Source organism: Myotis lucifugus, unplaced genomic scaffold, assembly GCF_000147115.1.
Source record: "Myotis lucifugus unplaced genomic scaffold, Myoluc2.0 scaffold_109, whole genome shotgun sequence".
In the NCBI taxonomy this organism is placed as follows: domain Eukaryota; kingdom Metazoa; phylum Chordata; class Mammalia; order Chiroptera; family Vespertilionidae; genus Myotis; species Myotis lucifugus.
Window position 1 is genome coordinate 2,938,661 of NW_005871157.1, and position 23,061 is coordinate 2,961,721.

At 46.6% G+C, this 23,061-nt stretch overlaps 1 protein-coding gene and 1 pseudogene across 2 annotated transcripts in view; one reads left to right on the top strand and one right to left on the bottom strand.

Moving 5' to 3' along the window:
* Positions 1-7: 7 nt before the first annotated feature.
* The window catches only part of TGM5 (transglutaminase 5), a 28,623-nt gene continuing 5,569 nt past the window's right edge, over positions 8-23,061 (bottom strand). The window contains 11 exon segments of the mRNA XM_006093081.3: positions 8-95; positions 98-192; positions 388-521; positions 3,400-3,560; positions 4,032-4,379; positions 7,318-7,557; positions 7,661-7,764; positions 8,404-8,539; positions 18,062-18,239; positions 18,831-18,959; positions 21,314-21,432. Coding sequence (XP_006093143.1) covers positions 40-95; positions 98-192; positions 388-521; positions 3,400-3,560; positions 4,032-4,379; positions 7,318-7,557; positions 7,661-7,764; positions 8,404-8,539; positions 18,062-18,239; positions 18,831-18,959; positions 21,314-21,432 — 1,700 coding nt within the window. The 3' untranslated portion in view covers positions 8-39.
* On the top strand, positions 9,808-10,283 carry LOC102426092 (annotated as a pseudogene). Its single transcript, XR_001349126.2, has one exon. The product of XR_001349126.2 is annotated as a 10 kDa heat shock protein, mitochondrial pseudogene (transcript).

The following is a 23,061-nucleotide window of genomic DNA, read 5'->3' on the forward strand; positions in this document are numbered from 1 at the left end:
CAGCTTAAAATCTATGCATTCATCTCCTTGTCCTAGAATTTATAACGACACGTCAACATTGATGTCCTTGTAACCCTTGATGTCCTTAAATTTGTGCTCCTCAGATTAGCTTGGATCTGCCTTTGGCCACTCTTGAAGGGGACAGTCTTTAGAGTGATGCTGGCCCTGTGTTGGGGTTTCAGGACTCCAATGCTGCCACAGAGAAAGGAAAATGTCAGAAAAACTTAAAGGAAAATGTCAGGAAAACAAAGCCCCCTTTCACTCAGCAAGCTGGTCTCTCCTTTCCCAGTGTTCTCAGAGCCTGGCCTAAGAAAGCCCATGTCCAGAAACGATAGTGCTGACCTCAGGATAAAACAGGAGAGAAGGCTTAGCACCCCTAACACTTACAAGACTCTCTGCTGTTTCCTGAAGAGACCACTTCCTTCCACAGTCAGCACACAGTCTTCAACCTGCTCCGAGAGAGGGTTTGAAAATATCACCTGTACGGAGAGTGGCTGCTTCACAATGGCTGCTCCTAGGACCTAAACAGAGAAATCAGAAGAAAGGAAGAAGCAGAGAATTAATCCTATTCTCCAGTTCACCACACTTGTGGAGGACACTGTTCCCTAGGTCTGTTTTCTGAAGAGCTGGGCTTCCATGGCCATGTTTTTCCAACTGTGGTTTGAAAAACCCATCAAAAAAAAAACTACTAGACTTAATAAATGAATTTGGCAATGTAGCAGGATACAAAATTAACACCCAGAAATCCATGGCTTTTTAATACACCAATAATGAACTCACAGAAAGAGAAACTAAAAAAAATCCCATTTACCATTGCACCAAAAAAATTAAGATACCTAGGAATAAACTTATCTAAGGAAGTAAAAGACCTGTACTCAGAAAACTACAAGACACTGAAAAAAAGAGATAGAGGAAGACATAAACAAATGGAAGAACATACCATGTTCATGGATTGGTAGAATCAACATCATTAAAATGTCCATACTACCCAAAGCAATCTATAGATTTAATGCAATTCCCATTAAAATACCAATGGCATATTTCACAGACCTAGAATAAATTCTCCAAAAATTCATATGGAACAAAAAAAGACCCTAAATAGCTGCAGCAATCTTGAGAAAGAAGAACAAAGTTGGAGAGATCACAATACCAGATATCAAGCTATATTACAAAGCCACCGTTCTCAAAACCTCCTGGTATTGGCACAAGGATAGACATATAGACCAATGGAACTGAACAGAGAACCCAGAAATCAACCCAAACCACTATGCTCAATTAATATTTGACAAAGGAGGCAAGAGCATACAATGGAGTCAAGACAGTCTCTTCAATCAATGGTGTTGGGAAAATTGGACAGATACATGCAAAAAAATAAAACTAGACCACCAACTTACACCATACAAAAAATAAACTCAAAATGGATAAAGGACTTAAACGTAAGATGGGAAACCATAAAAATCTTAGAAGAATCCATAGGCAGCAAAATATCAGACATATGTCATAGCAATATTTTCACTGATACAGCTCCTAGGGCAGTGAAAACTAAGGAGAAAATAAATCAAAATAAAAAGCTTCTGTACAGCAAAAGAAACCATCAGCAAAACTATAAGAAAGATCACTGCATGGGAGAACATATTTGCCAATATTATATCTGATAAGGGCCTAATCTCCAAAATTTATAGGGAACTCATACATTTTAACAAAAGGAAGATAAACAATCCAATCAAAAAATGGGCCAAGGACCTAAATAGACACTTTTCAAAAGTGGACATTCAGAAAGCCAAGAGACATATGAAAACATGCTCAAAGTCACTAATCATCCGAGAGATGCAAATCAAAAGGACAATGAGGTACCATCTCACACCTGTCAGAATGGCTATCATCAACAAATCAACAAACGACAAGTGCTGGAGAGGATGTGGAGAAAAAGGAACTCATGTGCACTGCTGGTGGGAATGCAGACTGGTGCAGCCACTGTGGAAAACAGTATGGAGTTTCCTCAAAAAATTAAAAATGGAACTCCCATTTGACCCAGTAATCACACTTCTAGGACTATATCCCAAGAAATCAGAAACACCAATCAGAAAGGACATATGCACCCTTATGTTCATAGAAGCACAATTTACAATAGCTAAGATTTGGAAACTGCCTAAGTGCCCATCAGCAGATGAGTGGATTAAAAATCAGTGGTACATCTATACAGTGGAATACTATGCTGCTATAAAAAGAAAGAACTCTTACCATTCACAACAGCATGGATGGACATGGGGAGCATTATGCTAAGCAAAATAACCCAGTTGGAGAAAGATAAATATCACATGATCTCCCTCATTTGTGGAATATAATGAACAACATACACTGATGAACAAAAATAGATTCAGAGACAGAGAAGCATCAAACAGACTGTCAAACTTCAGAGGGAAGGTAGGGGAGGGTGAGGGGTGGAGGGGGGTAAGAGATCAACCAAAGGACTTGTATGATTGCATATAAGCATAACCAATGGACACAGACACTAAGCGGGTTAGGGCATGTGCTGGGGGGTGGGGGTGGCTGGGGAGAGGTCAATGGGGGAAAAGAAGACATATGTAATACTATATGTAATATTTTAAACAATAAAGACATTTTTTAAAAAGAGAATATTCTTTGGCAGTTTTTGTTTGTTTCCTCTGATTGCAATTCTACCCCATCCCTTCCTTCCCTTTTATCATAACTGGCTCATTCTTTTCACATGAAGAGCTCATTCAGGGCTGTAGAGATAAGGAAGTGGCTTCAAGAAACCTAGAAGCCCATTTGGAAACCCTCCCGAGGCGAGGCTTGCCAGATGCATGCTGCGGAGGGCACCAGAGGCTCCTGTGGCAGGTTCAGGAAGCTGCTTGGCTTTGCTGAGGCACAATGGAAGGAAGGGACCCCTGACATCTTCCCACTCAGAGGATGACAGGACGTCAGAACAGGATGTGTCCTCAGAGGCCATCTTGTCTAATCCTCTCAATTGACAGCTCAGGAAGCAGAGGCCCAGGGGTTTGCCCAAGGATGCGCAGTCAGGAAATGGCAAATCAAACCTAAGCTGACCCTGAGGCAGTGCTCTCCCCCTTCTCAGGTCCCTCCCAATTGAGCTCACGTTGACCTTGCGGAAGGCCAAGAGTGGGAGGTGGCACAAGAGAGGGACCCCTCCATGGCAGCTGCTTAAGGTCCAACCACAAGGCACCTAACGGTGCAAGAGGATGGAAACATCACCCAGTGTTTTCAGACAAACCTCCCAATCCAGGTGGGAAGTACCTGGAAGCCCCAGAAGAGGCAGAGGAAAGGAGGGGCTGCTTTTCTGAGCAGGCTCTCGAGGGCTCCTCCCGCTCCCAGCTAGTCCCAAGGAACCCCCAGGCCACTTCCAGGGCTCTTGCTTACATTAATTATGATGGTGGGATACACTAAGGTGATGATCTTGTTCACCAGGATCTTCTCGGGACTGCTCTTCTCTTCCACCAGGGCACTGATGCGAATCAGCTTGTCTGTGGACAGGTGCTGGCTGTACTGGGAGTAGGAGATTTGACAGGGATGGGTCTTTGCTAGGGAGAGAACACAAGGATGAGGTGAGACTGCTGGGGAAATCAGCTGGGCCTGGTGGATATGGGGACCCTTTTATAGAAAGGAGGAAGCCAACATGTACTGAGCCCCAGTGAAGCGGGTACCAGGTTATCAGATGGAGAGACTGGGAAGTGAAATGGCTTGCCCAAGGTTATTCTGCTGGTAAATGGGCGAGCTGAGGCTCTAAAGTTTGGATGACTCGAAAGCTCAGGTTTTCCCCACTAAGCCAGGCTACTGTCCTTGAAGGAAGGGTAGAAGGAAGAAGAGGAGACAGGAGGCAGAGGCAGAGGGAAGGAGACAAGGGAAGAAGAAGAGGAATCTGTGCCGAGGAGACACCAGGAAGATGGTGTCACAGGGAAGCTCCAGAACCCCTGTTGGCTGGCTTGACCCCAGTGGTATTTCCATAACCCATCTGTGTGCAGAGTCCCCATGCCCATGCCCAGAGCCCATACCTTCTTCAGGTAAGAGACGGATGAAGGCTGTGTCCTGCCAGAACGGGGGCAGAGGGCTGCCATTATGCAGCAGAGACTGAGCACTCAGGTTCACTCTGAGGTCCTTGAACTGGAGCGACATGTTGAGGGCCAGCAGGACAAACCTTATGTCCTGGCCCATGTTGGGAGGGTCGAGCAGCTGGAATTTCAGGGAGACCTGGATAACATCACTGGGCCGAAGGGAAGGTGAATTCAGCCTCCGAGGCATGGGCTTGGAAGATGGTGAGTCTGCTTGGTAGTGGCCCCGGGACTTGCTAGTCTTCAGCTTCTGAAGAGCCTTCAGAAACACCTGTCTCTCCTGGGGAGAACCTGGGAGGGCAGAGATAGCACCATCTATGGGCCAGCGGTTAGGCCGTGGCTGAACATCCTTCCCAACAGCCATACCAACACTGCAAGGTTGTTCAAACCTGCATTTCCAACAACAAATACTCCCTATAATTTATCAGGTGTTTTCTAAGTGCCAGGCTCTGCTGAGCACTTCACTCCTTTCACACCTCACATCAACCATGAGAGAGAGAGATGATTATGAGTCCACATACAGATGTGGAAAATGGGGCTTTGAGAGGGCATGTCAGTCGCCCAAGTCTCACAACTTGCTGGGGGCAGAGTCCAGGTAGAAGCCAAATCCACACGAATAAAGTCACCTGTGCTCATGACCAATAGACTAGAGCCGTGGTCGGCAAACTGCGGCTCGCGAGCCACATGCGGCTCTTTGGCCCCTTGAGTGTGGCTCTTTCTAAGCCTTAGGAGTACCCTAATTAGGTTAATAACAATGTACCTACCTATATAGTTTAAGTTTAAAAAATTTGGCTCTCAAAAGAAATTTCAATCGTTGTACTGTTGATATTTGGCTCTGTGGACTAATGAGTTTGCCGACCACTGGACTATAGTATTGTCACTATACCATGGGGAAGACAAAGGCCCACAAATGCCCTTCAAGACAGCAGGGCAGGATTTGATTTCGGTTCCAGCACTACATTATTAGTCAGGTGCAGACTACCTGGATATTGAGAGATGAGAAACCACAGTGAAAAAAATAAGAGGAACTCAGTCAAGCTGAGTTCCCAGAGCACCCAGATCTCAGTCCTAGGGGGGCGCGGTGGCCGGGAAGTACAGGGGTAATCACCATGCTTCCCTAATAATCCCAGCAGCTGCCTTCACTGAACACTTACTGTCGCCAGGGCCCCGCTTTACCCCCTTAGTGCATCCCCACCACCTCCCGGGCAGAGGTCACTTGTGTCCCCTTGCTCTGGAGGTTGTTCTAAGCCTTGTTTCATGCAGAAGAGAATCTTGAGACACTGGCTTCAGTAAGAGTGGACCCAGAGAGATGTGGATCAGGTTTAACTCATCTGTGGTTTGCTCTGCCTTCAGATCTTGTCAGGCTGGGTGGGAGGAGACAGAACACTGCCTGGCTGAGCAGCACACTCAGGCCCACTGGAATATAGCTCCAGATCCCCCAAGTTCACAGGGAACCCTGTGGACCTTGTAGCAAATGCTGCCCATGCCCCACCCATATTGCGTTGGCATTTGCCATTCCAATGCCTATGTGCCCTAATTTTCAAATTCTAGCATCTGTTACTACTCTTTGCCTGAGGCTTTCTCTGTTCTTGCATGGGGCAGACCCAAAGTGCTAGAGAATTTACACCCGCAACCCATGACCAACAGCATTTGGTGGATAAATAATAGCCTCTTGCCTCTTGGGTGGGATAAATCTAGGGTAGCGATTTTCAACCTGTGTGCCCCAAGAATTTTTAAAACATGCAATATGTGACTATTTAGTCAGGGCACTGACCTCTTTTCCCTTAGATTGTCAAATAAAAAATGACAACAGCCAGCACAACAATAGGCACCTGGTGTGAATGACTCAAAATTATACATATTTTTGTCAGATCAGCAAAAAATATCTTTTTGGTGTACTGCAGAATTTTAGTAATTAGTGTATGTGTGCCATGAGATGAACAAGATTGACAATCGCTGGCCCTGAATGTTGTTCTACACTTTACACTGAATCCCTGATAGGGTGGTCAGAGTTAGCAAATAAAAATACAGGGCCATTTAATTTGAATTTCAGATTAACAACAAATAATTGGAGACATGGTTAGACTAAAGCATTATTCATCCTGTATTTTCTCTGGCAACCTCACTGTCAGAGCTCCCCAGCCGGCCTGAGCTCCTGCCGCCCACCTTCGAACAGGCTTGCTGGGGCCCCTGCACTGGCTCCCTCCCCTTCCCTGTCTCCCTTGCTCACTCTCCTTCCTTCCAGTAGTTCCTGGATTGCCTCACAGATAAACCACTTGTACTTGGATCCTTCCCTCAGGATCTGTTTCTGGGCACCCCAACCAAGATAACCCAGAGACGATGGGGGTGGGGAGGGGATGGACGGTATTGCGGTATTGCTGTATAGCGCCTTCCTAGGCTTGGATTTTGGAGCTTCTCTATGGTGGCCCCAAAGGCCCACATAGACAGACCACAGACACCCACTTGCCAGCATTCCCAGCAATTGCTCACCCTCTCCCACCCTCCACACATTCCCCATCCGTCCTCCTCAGAGCCTGCCCCTCACCCTGCTGCTGGCTCTCATGGGCTGGATATTTTTGCTTGCCTCCCTAGTGATTGAACCTGGTGACTGGTCTTCCTCAATTTCCAGGAAGTAATCCACAGCTGACTAATTTAGCTGCCCCTTTGCCCCTGCTGGCTTGGATAAGAAGCCCCTGCCAGGTCTCCCACATCTCCAAATCATCTTCTGCAGGGGGCGGGCACAAGAGTGAGCATATGGCCTTATAGCAGCCTGGGTGCTGACTGGTGATCTAGTTTGTCCTCCAAACACCCAATAAAACACAGTAAATTAAACAATACATTAAAGGAAATTAATTTAATTAATTAATAAGCGTTTGGTTTTTTTTTACTAAATGCCCCCATCTCCAGTGGGAGGCTGATTTGCGGGGAAGGCAGGGCTGAGGAATTCATATACTGTTGATAAGATGCCTGTCAATGGCCCTATAGTCAATGTGAATGTCTGTGGGAAAGTGCTCACTGGCCTGTGGGATGGGGGTGGGGTGGGGGGCATGAGGAAGTGAGGCAGTGGGGATGCCTGGACTGGGAACTCAAAACTGAAGGGCTGAGATGGACCTGGGTCCTGCCCCACAGACACCCTCTGTTCCCCAGAGGCCTGTTCCAGCTGGCTGAGGGGTTCCCTGGGGTAGGTGCCTCCAAGACCTGGACTCTGAGGGGGCTGGTATAGTCATACCTTCTTCATACTTGTAGTTCTCCGTGATGTCATCCCGCTCATCACTCCGGATGCTCTTGGTGCTGATAAAATTGCCCACAGAACGCGTGTCCCGGTGAAGCCTCTGCTCCTTTCCTCCATGGACGAGCCAGCACACACAGTCAGCATTCACCATGGAAAAGACAAAGGCCGTGTCGTAGTTCAGATCCACCTCTCCCTCTTTGATGGCTCTGACGGAGGCAGGGCCGCAGCAGAACATGCCTGGAGGAGAACAGAAGAGCCATGAGGGGCCGTTGCAGGGACAGGCGGGGCCGAGGGCTGTTTCCGTGGGAGTGCGTTCTGCCTTTCCCATGGAGAGCCTCACCATTGCTCCTCTCCTGAGGCGTGGAGTCCAGCACCTGCCAGCCTCCGTATCCGGGAGGGAGGTCCTTTCGGGCCATCCAGCACTCATTCCAGACATGGAAGTTCCTGAGGGAGAAGCCACAGGAGCCAGTGTCAGATAAGCTAAGGGCAAGTTTGTAGTGGACAATGAGCAGGTGCACTGACCCGTAGAAAGACAGACTTAGCACCCCCAGGCCTTCAAACCTCTGTGGGTGAGTAGTGATGGCTCTTCCTCCTGTGAGCCCAACCTGCCCTGAAAGGAGCTTTCCTCTGTTGGTGACAAGAGAATGAAGGCTTGCAGCGCCGACTGAAGTTCAAAACTAACTCACTCTCTCTCTCTCTCTCTCTCTCTCTCTCTCTCTCTCTCTCTCTCCCCCAGAAAGTCCTTGTGCCGCTTCCTGTGGGTGCTGCTGATTCACAGGCAATCATGGTCTTTGTGTCTGGAGGTGAGACTTCCGGTCCTCCTGCAGCCACAGGCTGAGTATTGAATGAAGGAGGCGGCAAAGAGGAAAACCTCAGCCAGGACAGGGAGCTCTTGTGATGTTTAGATTCTAAACTCAAAACCATTGTTTTTGTGTTGAGCTGTGTCCCCGCCTTTGGGTTGGGGAGACTGAGCCGCAGGGCTGGGGAAAGTGGGGGTGGGGGGCATGAGAGGGCATCAGGCTCATGGACTCACTTCTTCCGGTGGGGTTCGCCCTACAAAGAGAACGAGAAGTTGTCTCTCACCAGACAGTGTCCTTCTTATTCTCCAAAATCCTGCCCGTGATGTCGTAGTACTCATCTATGATCAGGTTCCCGTCTGTGTCGTGGCCAGAGTCAAAGTTGGTGATCACGCGGGTGGGGATCCCCAGGCACCTCATCACTGCAAAAGGGCAGAAAATCTTTTGGGGTTGTGAATTCAGGAGCTCTGTGGCTTCCTGGAGTTAGGGCCTGGGCTCAGGGAAATCATTCATTTAGCGCCTTCAGGACTGAGCAGGAGCTGTCTGGGGCACTGGGTTGGTGACGCTGCCAACTTCCTCCCCATCCTCCTGAGCTCCTCTCCCTGGTGCTCACAGAAGCCACTGCGTGCAAAGGTGCAGGTTGCTTCAACAAGCACTGCCAGGGCCAACAGAAAGCCTAGGGAGGCCTGGGTTCCCCTGCCTGGGCCAGCAGGGCGGGGCGGGCACACCCCTTTAGCAAGGCTCGGTGGCCTGACTCAGTCGTACTTCTCTCCTGGCCATAAATTTCCACCTCCAAACCAAATACCTGGAAAGTTTTCCTTTCTATGATAGAGATTGTTGGCTGAGGACAGCAGAATCTTAGGCAAAGAGTCCTGTGGTTTGGACTTCCCCCTTTTCTATGGGTGGATTGTCTTGGCAGCTTCTCAAAGAAAGTATCACAGATCCAGCCAGAGGGAAGGAAACTGTGGAACAGAAGCCTGGAAAAGGGAGGCTGTACCTGGTGGAGCAATTCTGGGAAAGCGGTAGAATGTTATCTTTATTCCTGACGGTGCATCTCTTCCCTTTGCCAACCAACTTCTTTTCTTGTCCTCTGCTCTGTTTCTCCCACTCTGCATTCTTTTAAGAACAGCAATATCTCCCAGCCCATCCTACCACCAATGCCCTGGGGATCCCTGTCCCCTAAAGTTCAACTGTGAAGTAATAATAATAATAATATCTACCAGCAGGCATGGTGATGTTTTGCATACATTATGCTCAGGACAACTCTACGTGGAAGCTGATGTTATTATCCCCATTTTGTAGATGAGGAATCAGAGGCTAAGAAAAGTTTGCTCACCTGGACCAGAGTCACACAGCTAAGAAGTGGCAGAGCTATCCCTCAAATCCTGGTTTCACTGCTCAGCTTGTACTCAGTTCTGAGTTCACCTCCCAGTATTATGCAAACAGTTCAGCATTCTAGTATTTTCACCTTATTCCACATCCCAAGCACTTTCCTACGTTATCAAATATTTGGCAAAAGCAAGATTTCTAGGGGTGGTTATTTTTAGATATTTGGTTGGTTTCCATTTTTCCCCCTGTTGTAAATAATGCTGTGATGAACATCTTTATAGATCAGTCTTTTTTCCTCCCTGGGGACAGATTCCAGGAGATAAAATGAGAGTCAACAAATATAGTGGCCAGCAGCGACTGCGGGTCTCTCCTTGCAGCCGCGGTGCGACAGCGGAGCACAGGCAGCGGTGGTCGGAGTCATGGCAGGACAGGCCTTTAGGAAGTTCCTTCCCCGCTTTGACCGAGTATTAGCTGAAAGCAGTGCTGCAGAAACTGTAACCAAAGGAGGCATGATGCTTCCAGAAAAACCTCAAGGAAAAGTATTGCAAGCCATAGTGGTCCCTATTGGATCGGGCTCCAAAGGAAAGGGTGGAGAGATTCAACCTGCTAGCGTGACAGTTGGAGATAAAGGTCTCCTTCCAGAATATGGAGGCACCGAAGTAGTTCTAGACGACAAGGATTATTTCTTATTTAGAGATGGTGACATTCCTGGAAAGTATGTACCAGTAGACTGAAATAAATCACTATTGAAATGGCATCACGTGAAGCTGCCCATTCCATTGAAGTTCTGAAATCTTTCGTCATGTAAATAATTTCCGTGTTTCTTTTATAATAAACTAATGAAAAAAATATATAGATACTTCTCAGCATTGTTCACATACTACTGTAATTTTTAAAATGTTCATAATTTTTAGTTCAAATACTTATTTATATTAAACATTTAATTGCTTATAGATTTTAGTTTAGGCTCCTTCTCATACGTTGGCACAAAGCCTCTCCAAGCTAGGGCATGGACACACCCCTGGATATGGCCCAAGACAGGGAGGAGAGAAGCCCAAAGGGGAATCTGGAGTTCTCCTTGGAGTGGCACGTCTGCACGTCTGCACAGGGCCAAGGAACAAGGGCAGGGAGTGAGCAGAGTCGACAAGCGAGTTGTAGGTGGAGGTGACACAGGACAGCCTCAGAGGGGAGGGTGAAGGTTCGAAGAGCTGTCACTGAAAGAACCTGAGACAGGAGTGATGCAAGAGCATTCAAGTGACTCAGGAGCATGGCGTGGGCCAGGATTTATGCTAAGATGACAGTCAGACGGGAGGGTAACACTTATGGTGGTAAGAGAATGTGCCAAGGAGAACTGAGTAGGGAGAGCAGCGAACAAGCCTCTGTTCTTCACCCTGATTGCAGAATTCATGATCAGCCACTTGAAGTGTCAGTGGTGGTGCCCACTCCTGTCCCACATGTCTGGATGGGCACAGAGTAGACGCGCATTAAATTGTGTTGGAAGCAGGTTGTCTTTAACCTGTGCACAAGGTTTCTGCAGAGTATCACTCCCAATGATTCACAGTTTGACATGAGACTCAGGTGACTCATTGATAATGTTGTGGGAGCTGAGTCCCTCATAAAAAAGAAACCCATATGGGGTGTGCTTGTGTGTGTGCATCTACAGGCATGCACACTCACATGGTGATATTTGGAAAAGATGGAGAAGATCTCAGAGCTGGGAAAGAATTAGAGTTCCCAAGGCATACTACACAACACCCAGCATGAATTACGGTCTCTCTTTACTTGGCCATTTTAGCACTTATTCAGTGACAAGTGTCAAGCCCTTGCCATGAAGCAGGCAGTGAGTTAGATGCAAAGTGCACAGAAGCTAAAGACATTCCTGCCCTCCAGGAGTGCAGCTTCACTCCTGACTAGTGGCAGACACTGTGCTGATGGTGCATTAAAACACGCAGTCTGTTTCAGGCTGGACACGAAGGCTTCTCACCAGTTCTCCCTCCACCACCAGCCCTGCCTCCACATAAAGAAATGTAGCTCCAATTTTATAAGAGAAATTAATGGAAAGTTAGAGTTCAATTTATTGAAATTCATTTGGTCAGCTTTGCTATCACACTTCCATGGCTTATACTGAAGAATAGAGTCAAAGCCCCAGCTAATATAAAGTCAAAGTAATTGCATTTAAATTTGATGATTTTTAGCATCTTTTAACTTCTCCCGGGTTGTAGTAAGCTTCCAAATGGTAGATGTAACCACTTCCTGCTCCACCTACCATGCCTTTAATTGTTTCCACAACAAGATGGTTATCTTGCCTTAGTTTTTCAGATATGTTAGCACAGGTCATATATCTCACTTGTCTCCAGTGACAATAAAACCTAAAACTGCTCTAAAAAATAAAGCCTACTTAAAAAAAAAAAAGTAGCCCTAGCTGGTTTGGTTCAGTGGTTAAAGCGTTGGCCTGCGGACTGAAGGGCCCCGGGTTCGGTTCCGGTCAAGGGCAATGCCTGGGTTGTGGGCTCAATCCCCAGTAGGGGGTGTGCAGGAGGCAGCCAATCGATGATTCTCTCTCATCATTGCTGTTTTTATCTCTCCCTTTCCCTTCCTCTCTGAAATCAAGAATAAAAAAAAAATATATAGGGATGTAGAGAAACAGGAAAATATGATCAGGAAAATTGTCAGTCAATAGAACTAGATCCAGAAATGACAGAGATCATGGAACTAACTGACAAGGACATTAAAACAGGTATTTTAAATACTATAAATATGCTCAAGAGAAAGTAAAGGAAAACAAATATAATAAGAAAAATGGAAGATAAAGAAAAGACTCAATGAAATTTTTAAAAATCCTCACCCAAGGATAATTTTTCATTGATTTTTAGAGAGAGTGGAAGGGAGGGGGAGAGACAGAGAGAGAGAGAAAAACACCAATGTGAGAGAGACACATTGATTGATTGCCTCCTGCACACACCCAACCTGGGGCAGGGGATCGAGCCTGCAACTGAGTTACATGTCCTTGACAGGAATCAAACCTGGGACCCTTCAGTCCGTAGGCTGATGCTCTATCCACTGAGCCAAACCAGCTAGGGCCCAATGGAACTTTTAAAGGTGAAAAATACAATCTATAAAACAAAAATACATACTGGACAAAATATTATACAAAGATAACAATATACTTCCCTGGCTAGTGTGCTCGGTGGTTAGAATGTTGGCCCACACACTAAAGGCTTACGGGTTCAATTCCTGGTCAAGGGTATGTACCTGGGTTGGAAGGCAACCAATTTATTTCTCTCTCACACATTGATGTCTCTCTCTCTCCCCTCTTTCCCTCCCTTCAACTTTCTCTAAAAATCAATGGAAAAAATATCCTTGGGTGATGATTAAAACAACAACAACAAAAGATAATATACTTTTTTATAAGAACAGCTTTAAATACAATGCTATATATTAAATACATCAAAATGTTTCCCTATCTTGGGGGGAAGTGAATGGAAATGGTTTATGAGATAAGTGGGGGAAATCAATTAATTGGTTACATTTTTTTAAAATGAGGGGCCTGAAGAAGACCTATGACGATAAATGCCATGACACGAGGAATATGATTAATTTAATCCCAAACACTCCAAGGAACAAAGCAAGGAAATAAACCCAAAAAGTGTTAGAGCCCAGCTACTGTGTGTCAGTGGTTGAGTGTCAACCTATAAGCCAGGAGATCTCAGTTCAATTCCTGGTCAGGGCACATGCCCAGGTTGTGGGCTCAAGCCCCAGTGCGGGGCGTGGAGGAGGCAGCTGATCAATGATTCTCTCTCATCATGGGTGTTTCTGTCTTTCTTTCCCTCTCCCTTCCTCTCTGAAATTAATAATTTTTTTTTAAAGACTAATCAAGTTCTGACCTGATTAGTTCAAACCCACTGAAGATAATCTCCCTTCTTAGAATCAACTGATTTGGGACCTTAATTACATCTGCAAAATTCTTAAAAAAAAAAAAAAAGTGGTAGAGAAAATAGAAAGCTGAAGTTTGGTAGATGGCTAGAAAAACCTTTTAGCCCAGCTGATGTTGCTCATTGGTTGAGCATCGACCCATGAACCAGGAGGTCACAGTTTGATTCCTGGACAGGGCACAGGCCCAGGTTGTGATCAATGGAGGTTCTCTATCATCATTGATGTTTCTATCTCTCTCTCCCTCTCCCTTCCTCTCTGAATATATATATATATGTATATATTAAAGAAAAACCTAAGATTTTCCTGGTTCAATTCCTGGTCAGGGCATATGCCCAGGTTTCAGGCTCAATCCCCAGTAGGGAGCATGCAGGAGGCAGCCAATCCAATGATTCTCATCATTGGTGTTTGTCTCTCTCCCTCTCCCTTCTTCTCTCTGAAATCAATAAAAATATATATTTTTTAAAAAATAAAATAAAATAAAAAACCTTTTAACCAAGAGTCAGTCAGACCTCTGGAGCCTAAGAGGCAGAGATTAAAACACCAGGAGACGAATTATCATAGCTAACACTTACGTAAAACTAACCATGTGCCAGGCATTTTTCTAAGTGCTTGCCACATATTAATTAACAACTCGGTGAGGGAACATTTCATACAATCTTTGATGCCTCATAAATCCATGGAGAATAATAGTAGATTTGTGTTTAAGCCAAAGGTTGAAGCTAAATAGCACACGGGGGGCCTTGGCTGAGGTTCCTTCTTTCAGAGTGAATGACTCAGTAAAAACAACGAGGACAAGAGTTATTGTATTGAAATAACTCTTTACAAACAAGTGAGGAGAAATCTTAGCTCCATGAAGAGAGGAGGCGCCCCGCCCCAACCTCTCAGCCTCCTCACCTTCCCACCATTTCCCACCATGGCCCAGGGCCCAGGGCCCAGGGCCCTACTTTACAGCGGAGGAGATGATACCACATGAACCTGCTCAGAGTCAATTGTTCAAGTCTTCCAACCCTCAGCCCCTCACTTCTGCCCCCACTGCTCCCCCAGGCAGTTGTGGGTAGGAGCCTACCAGGACCAGGCATATTCCTAGGATGCCTGGCTTAAAAAAATACACTTTATTGAGATAATTCACATACCATAAAATTCACCCTTTTAGAGTCACCACTTCAGTGGTTGGTAGTATATTCACAGGTTGTACAACAACCCCCACTAATAATCCCAGAACATTTCACCTAAAAAAAAACCACACCTCTATGTCTACTAGCAGTCACTTTCCATTCTCCCCTCCCCCCAGCCCCAGGAAACCATTAAGCCACTCTCCTGTCCATATGAATTGGCCTATTCTGGGCATTGCACATATATGGAATCATACAATAAGTGGCTTTTGGACACCTGGCTTTGGGGAGAATTTTCAGACAACAGATCATCACTGTCCCCTCTGTTCCTGGTTACAGTGCGAGGCTTCCTGGACACTTTACAGACTTCAGCCAAGGGCTGAGGGGCCGACCTTGTCACAAGGAGTGGGTGGCCAGAACAGGATGACTGAGAGTCGAGGGGCAGCTGGGCCTGAGCATCGAAGGGTAGGCCAGGGATTTCTCTGAAATTCTCCGAGTAATAGACAACTAAACGGTTGTCAAGGAAACAGCCCGTCCAAAAATTATAGCACTATCTTAGATGCATCCAAAGTTTCATTTCTATGATTTTTCTTTAGGAACTCGATGTCAATCTGTTCACAATAAAAAAGGGCAATACTGCCGAAACCGGTTTGGCTCAGTGGATAGAGCGTCGGCCTGCGGACTGAGAGGTCCCGGGTTCGATTCCAGTCAGGGGCATGTGCCTGGGTTTCAGGCACATGTGCAGGAGGCAGCTGATCGATGTTTCTCTCTCATCGATGTTTCTAACTCTCTCTATCTCTCTCCCTTCCTCTCTGTGAAAAATCAATAAAATATATTTTAAAAAAAAAGGGCAATACTGGGAAGTAGAGCTGCTGGGGGGAGGATGTACTTCTGGGTCACACAAGAGTCACTTGATCACTTTTGAGCTTCAGTTTTTTTCACCTCTAAAGTGATGGTCGGTAATGATATCTACTTTGCATGTGGTTGTGACGATTAGAAAGAGTGAAAGTGCTCACCGTGTGCCCGAAGCACAGGGAATGCTAGACACATGGTGGCTGCTAGTCATGTCTGTGCAGTAGATGGCCTCGTGGTTAGAGCGTGCCAGACCTGAATGTGAGCTTCGCTCCACCATTCAATCTCTTCATCTGCAAAATGGAGGTGATGGTAGGACCTAATTCACAAGGTCATTTGGAGGATCAAACAGAACTATCCTAGCTAATACTGAACACTCACTGTAGCCAGGCTCTATTCTAAGAATTCTCCATGTATGAGCTTAATCCTCTGAGGAAACTGAGGCACAGGTTAAGTGACCTGTCCAAGGTTATTCAGCCAACTAATGACCTTGCTGATATTTGAAGCCAAGCAGTCTACCTCTGGAGCCCACATGCCTCACCATTACTCTAAGCTGTCAAAGTTTTAGCACAGTTCTTGGCACAAAGGAAGTCTTCCATGACCATCAGCTATTGTGATTGTGAATAATAGTAACGCTTTGGCAGGTGACTAGGGTTAAGGAGCTTGATAGATCTCTAACTTTTAGTGGAGGATACAGACTGGGTCTTACCCATAGTGCCTAGCATAGAATAAGGACTCAATAAATAAGTGTTATCGGAATGAGTTTTAAAAACTGATATACTTATTAATATACAATGTGGTAGGCTTTTCCGGGAAGGCTGGTGCTAACTGAGCTTCAGTTGGACCCACTGTAGCCCACATTTGACCCACTTTGCCCAACCCTTTGCTTCCCAGATCACTATAGAGCCATTATTCTCAGAAACATTTTAATTGGTCTGCTCTCTTGCATAATCTCCATTCACTGGCTCCACCTCTGTCATCAACCAGTTCCAGATAATCACACCCCAAACCCCGGCCCTTTCTTTTACACACATACACCTGGCCCATTAGACTCAAGGCATTCCATGCACAGGAAGATTTCCTCTCTATCCTGCACAAACAAGATTGATCCGTCCTCTGCCTCTCACTCTTGTGCCTCCTCCCTCAATGACTCAGACATCCTAGTTTACCCAAATGCCTATAACTCTTATCTGTCACACAATCAAAGCTGTCAGATTCCTGGTTTCTTATGAAAACAAAACAAAACAAAACAGAACAAAACACTGACCAAGGATTCTTTGACTAATCAAAGCATTAACTCAAGCCGGGGCTGTGCAGCTGCAGGGGAGGAGTAGTTCCATGGAACCTCCTCCTCACCAACCTGTGTGAAGTCACCCTCTGTGGGTGTCCACAGAGACCTCCTTGTACCCTTGGACAGAGGCCTGGCCTTTGCTCGCAGCCCAGGGCTCTCTGGGCTTCCTCCAGGAGACTGGAGCTAGACTCAGCACACAGGCATACAGAGTGCACCAGGCCTTGTCCTCTAGGGAATTTCTACACAAAAGGCCTCACTTCTTTTTTTTTTTTTTTTTAATATATTTTATTGATTTTTTACAGAGAGGAAGGGAGAGAGATAGAGAGTTAGAAACATCGATGAGAGAGAAACATCGATAAGCTGCCTCCTGCACATCTCCCACTGGGGATGTGCCCGCAACCCAGGTACATGCCCCTGACCGGAATCGAACCTGGGACCTTTCAGTCCGCAGGCCGACACTCTATCCACTGAGCCAAACCGGTTTCGGCGGGGCCTCACTTCTTGATAAAACCAAGTTGGCAGATCTGGCCTCCCTGGATTGCACTAGAGAGTGCTGTGAACAAAAGCCACGCTTGGCATCGTTCTCCAGGTAACATTCATAACTTCCTGATTGTGACCCAAGTCAGGTTTAGGGATATGCATGCCAAGAGGCTGAGAGCTGGCCTAGGCTGGGGGGCCGGGTGAGGGCTAGGAGCAAGAGTCCTTGGGTGAGGCAGAAGACCTGCTCCTACTACCTCCAATGTGCAACTCATTTCTAGGTATCAGTTTCCTCAACATTTACCTCCCACTTCCTTCTACTTGCTCCTCTTGCCACATACAAACCGACTTCCACCTGCCGTCTTTCCCACGTGCCTATTCTTTTTAGCTTTTCTTCCCCTAATGTTGCATCTACTCCCTATCTGAAAAGTTGATCTACCATTTCCCCTCACCCCCTAATTCCCTGGCCTAAGCCAGGCCTCCAGACCTCTGAACTTGTGAAACTCCCAATTCAAGGTCATTGCAGTTTGGCTGTCACCTTGCTCTGGCCCCATGGTCCATACCACTGCTCAGATGCACATTTCCCTCCCATATGAACATCTTCATTAAGACCATTCTCTGTGCTAATCAGTTTGCAAGTTTTCCTAATTACTTGGCCTCTCATCTCTTTCCTAGCTTGCACCAGACAGTTTCCAGCCAGGTTCGGTTAGAAGAGAGGGAAGGGGGCCAGGTTCCCGGAAGTGTGTGATTTCTACCTCAAAACCATCCTCTGAAATAAGCCCAGATATGTGAAGCCTGAGGTTAGTGGAGAGACATTTTTGCTGGAAAGGGCTTCCTTCCAAATGTTCCTTGGTGGGAACTGTGTGAGATGAAGACAAGAATTATTTGGAGGGCTAATATGTGAGCCATTGCATTTTTGGTCATTTCATGGGGAACTTTCTACTCCGTACCTGTGCACATGATGGCTGCAAAGACCCAGCACTGCCCGTAGTGCACTGGCTGGCAGCCTGTGGCGTGCCACTGTTTCAGGATGGCCACGCTGCCAGTCCACTCTGCAGGGTTGGTGCCGTCTGAGAAATTCTCACTCCACTTTCCATTGAGCACCCCATTGTCATCATTGCTGTTGATCTGAAGAGAAGCCATACATAGAAGAATTAGAAGCATCCTTTTCATCAACAGGATGTGATGTGTGAGCTGCCTTGCAAGGCCTGAGACACAGAGGAGGCTTTGATCTCATTTTACCTGGGAACTTCCAGATCTGCCAGGGAAGGGGTCGGGATGTGAAGCTGGCCACTCTGACTTGTGTTCCACTGTGAATTAGTTTATGATTCTATTTCTACACACTCCCTTACCCCTCACCTCCCCATCCCCTGCAAAGCTTGGCTTTGGTAGCTTTTAAAAATACACAGAGCAAAGGAAATTTAGAAACAATAAGACCATTTCACAAACTATGGCTACGCTCAGCCTTTCCCAAAACATGCAATTTGGGATTAATAGACATGAAGGCCCACGCCCAGCTATTTCAGAGCTCAGTTGAGAAAAACCTGTTAGCCATAACTTTCATCAGTCTTAGCCAAAATGGCTTTGCAAGAGGGCCCATGCCTCTCAACTCTTCATTCTCCCATCGCAGGGGCAACTGTGAGTGGGCAGGGCTCCCCTGGCACGGCTTCCTCCCTCTCTGGACGTGCCCTGAGTGGGCAAATCCACACCCAGCCTCACCATGGCGCACACCACCCTGCTGATGTAGACAGGGCTCCCTCGAAGAGCACAGTCTTTGGCTGGGTCATTCTTGAAGTGCAGGCTCTTGTCTAGCAACTCCAGGCAGATGTCTATGATATTCTCTTCAAACTGCAAGGAGAGATGCCGAGAGGCAAGGCACCCATGCTTGGCACATGCAGATATGGAGCCACCCCACTCAGCTCTCCAATGGAGTGTGTTTGAAATACAAACCCACTTGGAAGGTAACTGTGTCTAGTTGCACAGCCATGAACTTGGCCAGGTACAGGGTCTCAAAGCTCTAGGATCACAACTCCCCCACTTGGTATGTCCTGCAAGTCAAATCCTTGGAGTTTTTTCTGATGTGTCTGACTTGCTGAAAAATCGTCTCTCTCTCTTCTCTCCTCAATCTCCACACTCTTGGACCTCACGAGCTGTTCTTGCTAAAACCACATTGCCTCATCTTCCACCCCCACCGGCTGATCCGGCTCATCATTGGTAGTTAAGGCTAAGGTGATGGCCCCAACTTGCCATGGTGCCAGCGATGCAGTAGGGAGGGCTGTGGGCTGACTAATAGCATGTGAGTTATGGAAACTTCCCACCCAAGGCAGACGAGGTGAGAATGCCACTTGTCCTGAGGCCTTTTGCTGAGCCCAAGCCTGGTTTAGCATCATAGCACTGGCTACATCTCTGCTCATCAGGCTCAGGTACAATGATGTAGCCAAGGTCTGTCTTCCCTGCCTAAGTGTATGCTCTGCCTCTCTCGAACGTTCCTTGGAACTTCACACCCCAGATCTGGCACAGTGCTCAGCACAGAGTAAGGGCTCTGAGCATCTTTGTTGAATGAGAGTAAGTGAATTAATTGATTTCCATGTAACACTGGGCAATAAACAGGATCTGGAGGCTCTCCGATCCACTTTCCCCAAGGGATAGTTTGATCAGTTCACTTTTCTGTTTTAAAATGTTCAAAGATCCCTGTGACCTTTGATCAGAATCAAAGCTCTAACCTCCTCTACAAGACACATAAGACCCTCCCTGATCTGGCCTTCTACTTCTCAATACCCTCGCCTCACCAGTTTTGTTCCAGCAACACCCAGATTCCTGCAGCAGGTCAAACGGATCCTCACCTTTGTGTCTTTGCTCATCCTTCTCTTTGCCTGTGATGTTTCCCCCCACCTTCCTTCTCTTGGTTAACTCAGTTCAAGTATTTCCTCTTCCAGGAAGCTTTCCGGACTGCCCCATGCCCAACCAAGTGCTCTTCCTCCAGGCTCTCAGAGGCCCCTGTGCCTGTCTGGCAATCTTTACATGTCACGCTGCATAAGTGACCTGCTTATTTGACTGAGTCCCCACTTCACTGTGGGCTCGGGGACAGTGTTTCATTCATCTTTATATCTCTAGCACCTAGAACCCTGCCTGGCACTCAGCAGGCATTCAGTATATTTTCACTGAATAAGAGATATGGGAGGACCCAGGGCTCAGAGACCAGCAGCTCTGCTCTTCTGCTTCTCACAGGTGGCAGCAACCTCCTGTCCAGGGACTCACTAAGATCCCCATCTGCCCATGCTGAGTGTGGGGGTGGGGATGTCAGCTGGTGCAAGTTTAGGCTGCTATGTCTCATCTTGACTATATCCACCTGCGGGGCCTAGGCTGGGCCTGAGGCCACACGTGTTGGACAAGTCCCGGAGAGGAAGCCATAGCAAACTGAAACAAGGCTCTACACCAGTGGTTCTCAACCTTGGCTGCACATTAGAATCACCTGGAAATCTTGTTAAAATCCTGGTTTCTGGGCCTCATCATTAGTAACAAAGAAACAGAATTTCCGGAGGATGAGGCCCAGAAATCAGGATTTTAACAAGATTCCCAGGTGATTCTAATGTGCAGCCAAGGTTTAGAACCACTGCTCTACACGCTCCCCTGGGATTTCCCAGCTGACACCCCTCTGGGTGGCAGGGCTGGTCCTCTCTCCCTGCCAGTGCCCCAGTGCCGAGGCCAGCCTCAAGATCCCTCCTCCCTGGCCTGGTTCTGGACTTCCGGGAGCATCTGCGGAAGGCTGGGCTGTTGTAGAGCATTGTGATTAATATGATGCTATTTTTACAAATAAAGTCACATGTTTTAGAATATGTGTGGAAAACAAAACCTAGAGCAACCTACACCACACTAGAAACAGTTAACAAACAAAAAAATGAGGCACCACCATGGCCGTTGTCGCAGTTGTGCCTTAATCCTCACTCACATACTCAGTGGAGTTCCTGGGTGGGTACCTTCAGCTGCCCTTCTCTCTCTAATCCTGACACAGTCTGCAAAGAACACCTTCCAACTTTCTATGGCTGCTCCTCTAGCTCCCGGAGTCACATCTCACATCTTCCCAGTACCATTTAGTTCCCATTAGTCAGTAGTTCTAGATAAACCTTGCCTGAGGGGCATCCTCCCATCCCCCTCCTGCTTCCCTCTCCCTTAGATGGTCCATGAGCTGGGCCGAGACTCACCTGCCCATAGTTCCAGGGACAAGGGCGGATCCAGTTCTTGTTTCCTTGGTAGATGAAGCCGTAATCATTCATGACATACTCCTGCCTCTGGGGCTCACTGTCCAAGAAGACAGCATCCTCTAGGGATCAAAGTGGGAGGACACAAAGCAGAAAAGTCATCTTGCCCTTCCTGCCCATCCCCATCCACAGAAGGCATGGAAACTGAACTCTGAGGACTGCACAGGGTGATACCAAGAGGGGAAGCAAGACCTGCTCTCCACCATCCCGCAACACCGGCAACAGGCTCAACGTGAAAATGAGGTGGGACAGTAAAAATTTATCTTTGGTGGAATTTATTGGTTTGCAAAGCACATTTACATCCCAGCCCCATTTTAAGGTTGAGGAAACAGGCTCACAGTAATAAATAGCTTGCCCACATCACATATTACAGGGTGAAATGTGAACACAACCCATGTGACTCCATGCTCTGTGCTCTGCCATACTTAATTAATCCTGGTTGGAAAAGAGCAAGCCAGAATTTAGGGGTTGGCTTTGACCTCATCATTTCTTTTGTAGGACTCAAGCTTTAAAAGAGAAGACCCCACAGATACCATTTTCTTCCCCCACAGCTCCAGGGGGCCCTCAGTACAAGTCTGAAACACACAGTTTTGGAGGCCAGGTAGGGGTGTGTGTGTGTGTGTGTGTGTGTGTGTGAGAGAGTGTGTGTGTGTGAGAGAGAGAGAGAGAGAGAGAGAACGAACAGACATCCATCCTCCTTGATCCAGTGGCAGGGCCTCTTCATCTGGCTGATGGGTAAGAGTTCTGAGCCAATCAGTGACAGAGCAGTGGGAGGTGGTTAGAGATATTAGAACCCAGCCAGGGCTCTGGGTTTTGGCACAACGCAGCAGGCCCCCTTGGCATAAGGTTGGTGGAGAAAGTAGAATGAGAGGGAGTAAGAGAAGGGAGACATCCTCTGATTCAGAAGTGAGAATTTGTTGAATTTGACCTCTGCCCCAAATCCCTTATTCTCAACTTTCTGCCCTCTTCCTACTCTCTCCTCCTAGCTTGTCCTTCATTCTGCTCACATCCGTGCCAGCCGTCTATGGAACTACTCCTGCTCCCAGGTAGATGTAGAGGACAGGGATTGTGGGCCAGGTAGTTCTGGGATATTTCCTGTAGCTATGTTTGTCTATGACAAAAACTTTCCAGTCCAAATAAATAGGGAACCAGTTAAAAATTTGGTGCATCCAAATGGTGAAGTAATTGTAGCTGTTAAAAGGAATGTATTGACAGGAAAATATGTCCAACATTGAATTTTTAAATGAAAAAAACGCAAATTAGAGCAAACTATGTGTTAAATAATCCCATGTGTGGTATGTATTATATAATTACACACATATGCATATATGCAATAAATACACACTTGATTAAGCGTAGAACATTTTTTGTAAGGCTACACAAGAAAACACTAACAAACCGAAGGACTTGTATACATGCATATAAGCATAACTAATGGACATAAGACACTGGGGGGTAAGGGAGGGTAGGGGTGTGTCAAGGGCGGGGGGGAAAAAAAGGACACTTATGTAATACCCTTTGTAATACTTTAAGCGAAAAATAAAAAAATATTAAAAAAAAAAAAAAAAAAAGAAAACACTAACAGGACTTCCTCTGGAGAATGGAACTTGGAGATTGGGATAAGGTTTGACTTTTCACCCTTTCTTTTTTCCTTCCTCTTTCTTTCTTTCTTTTGCTTTTTTTTTTTTTTG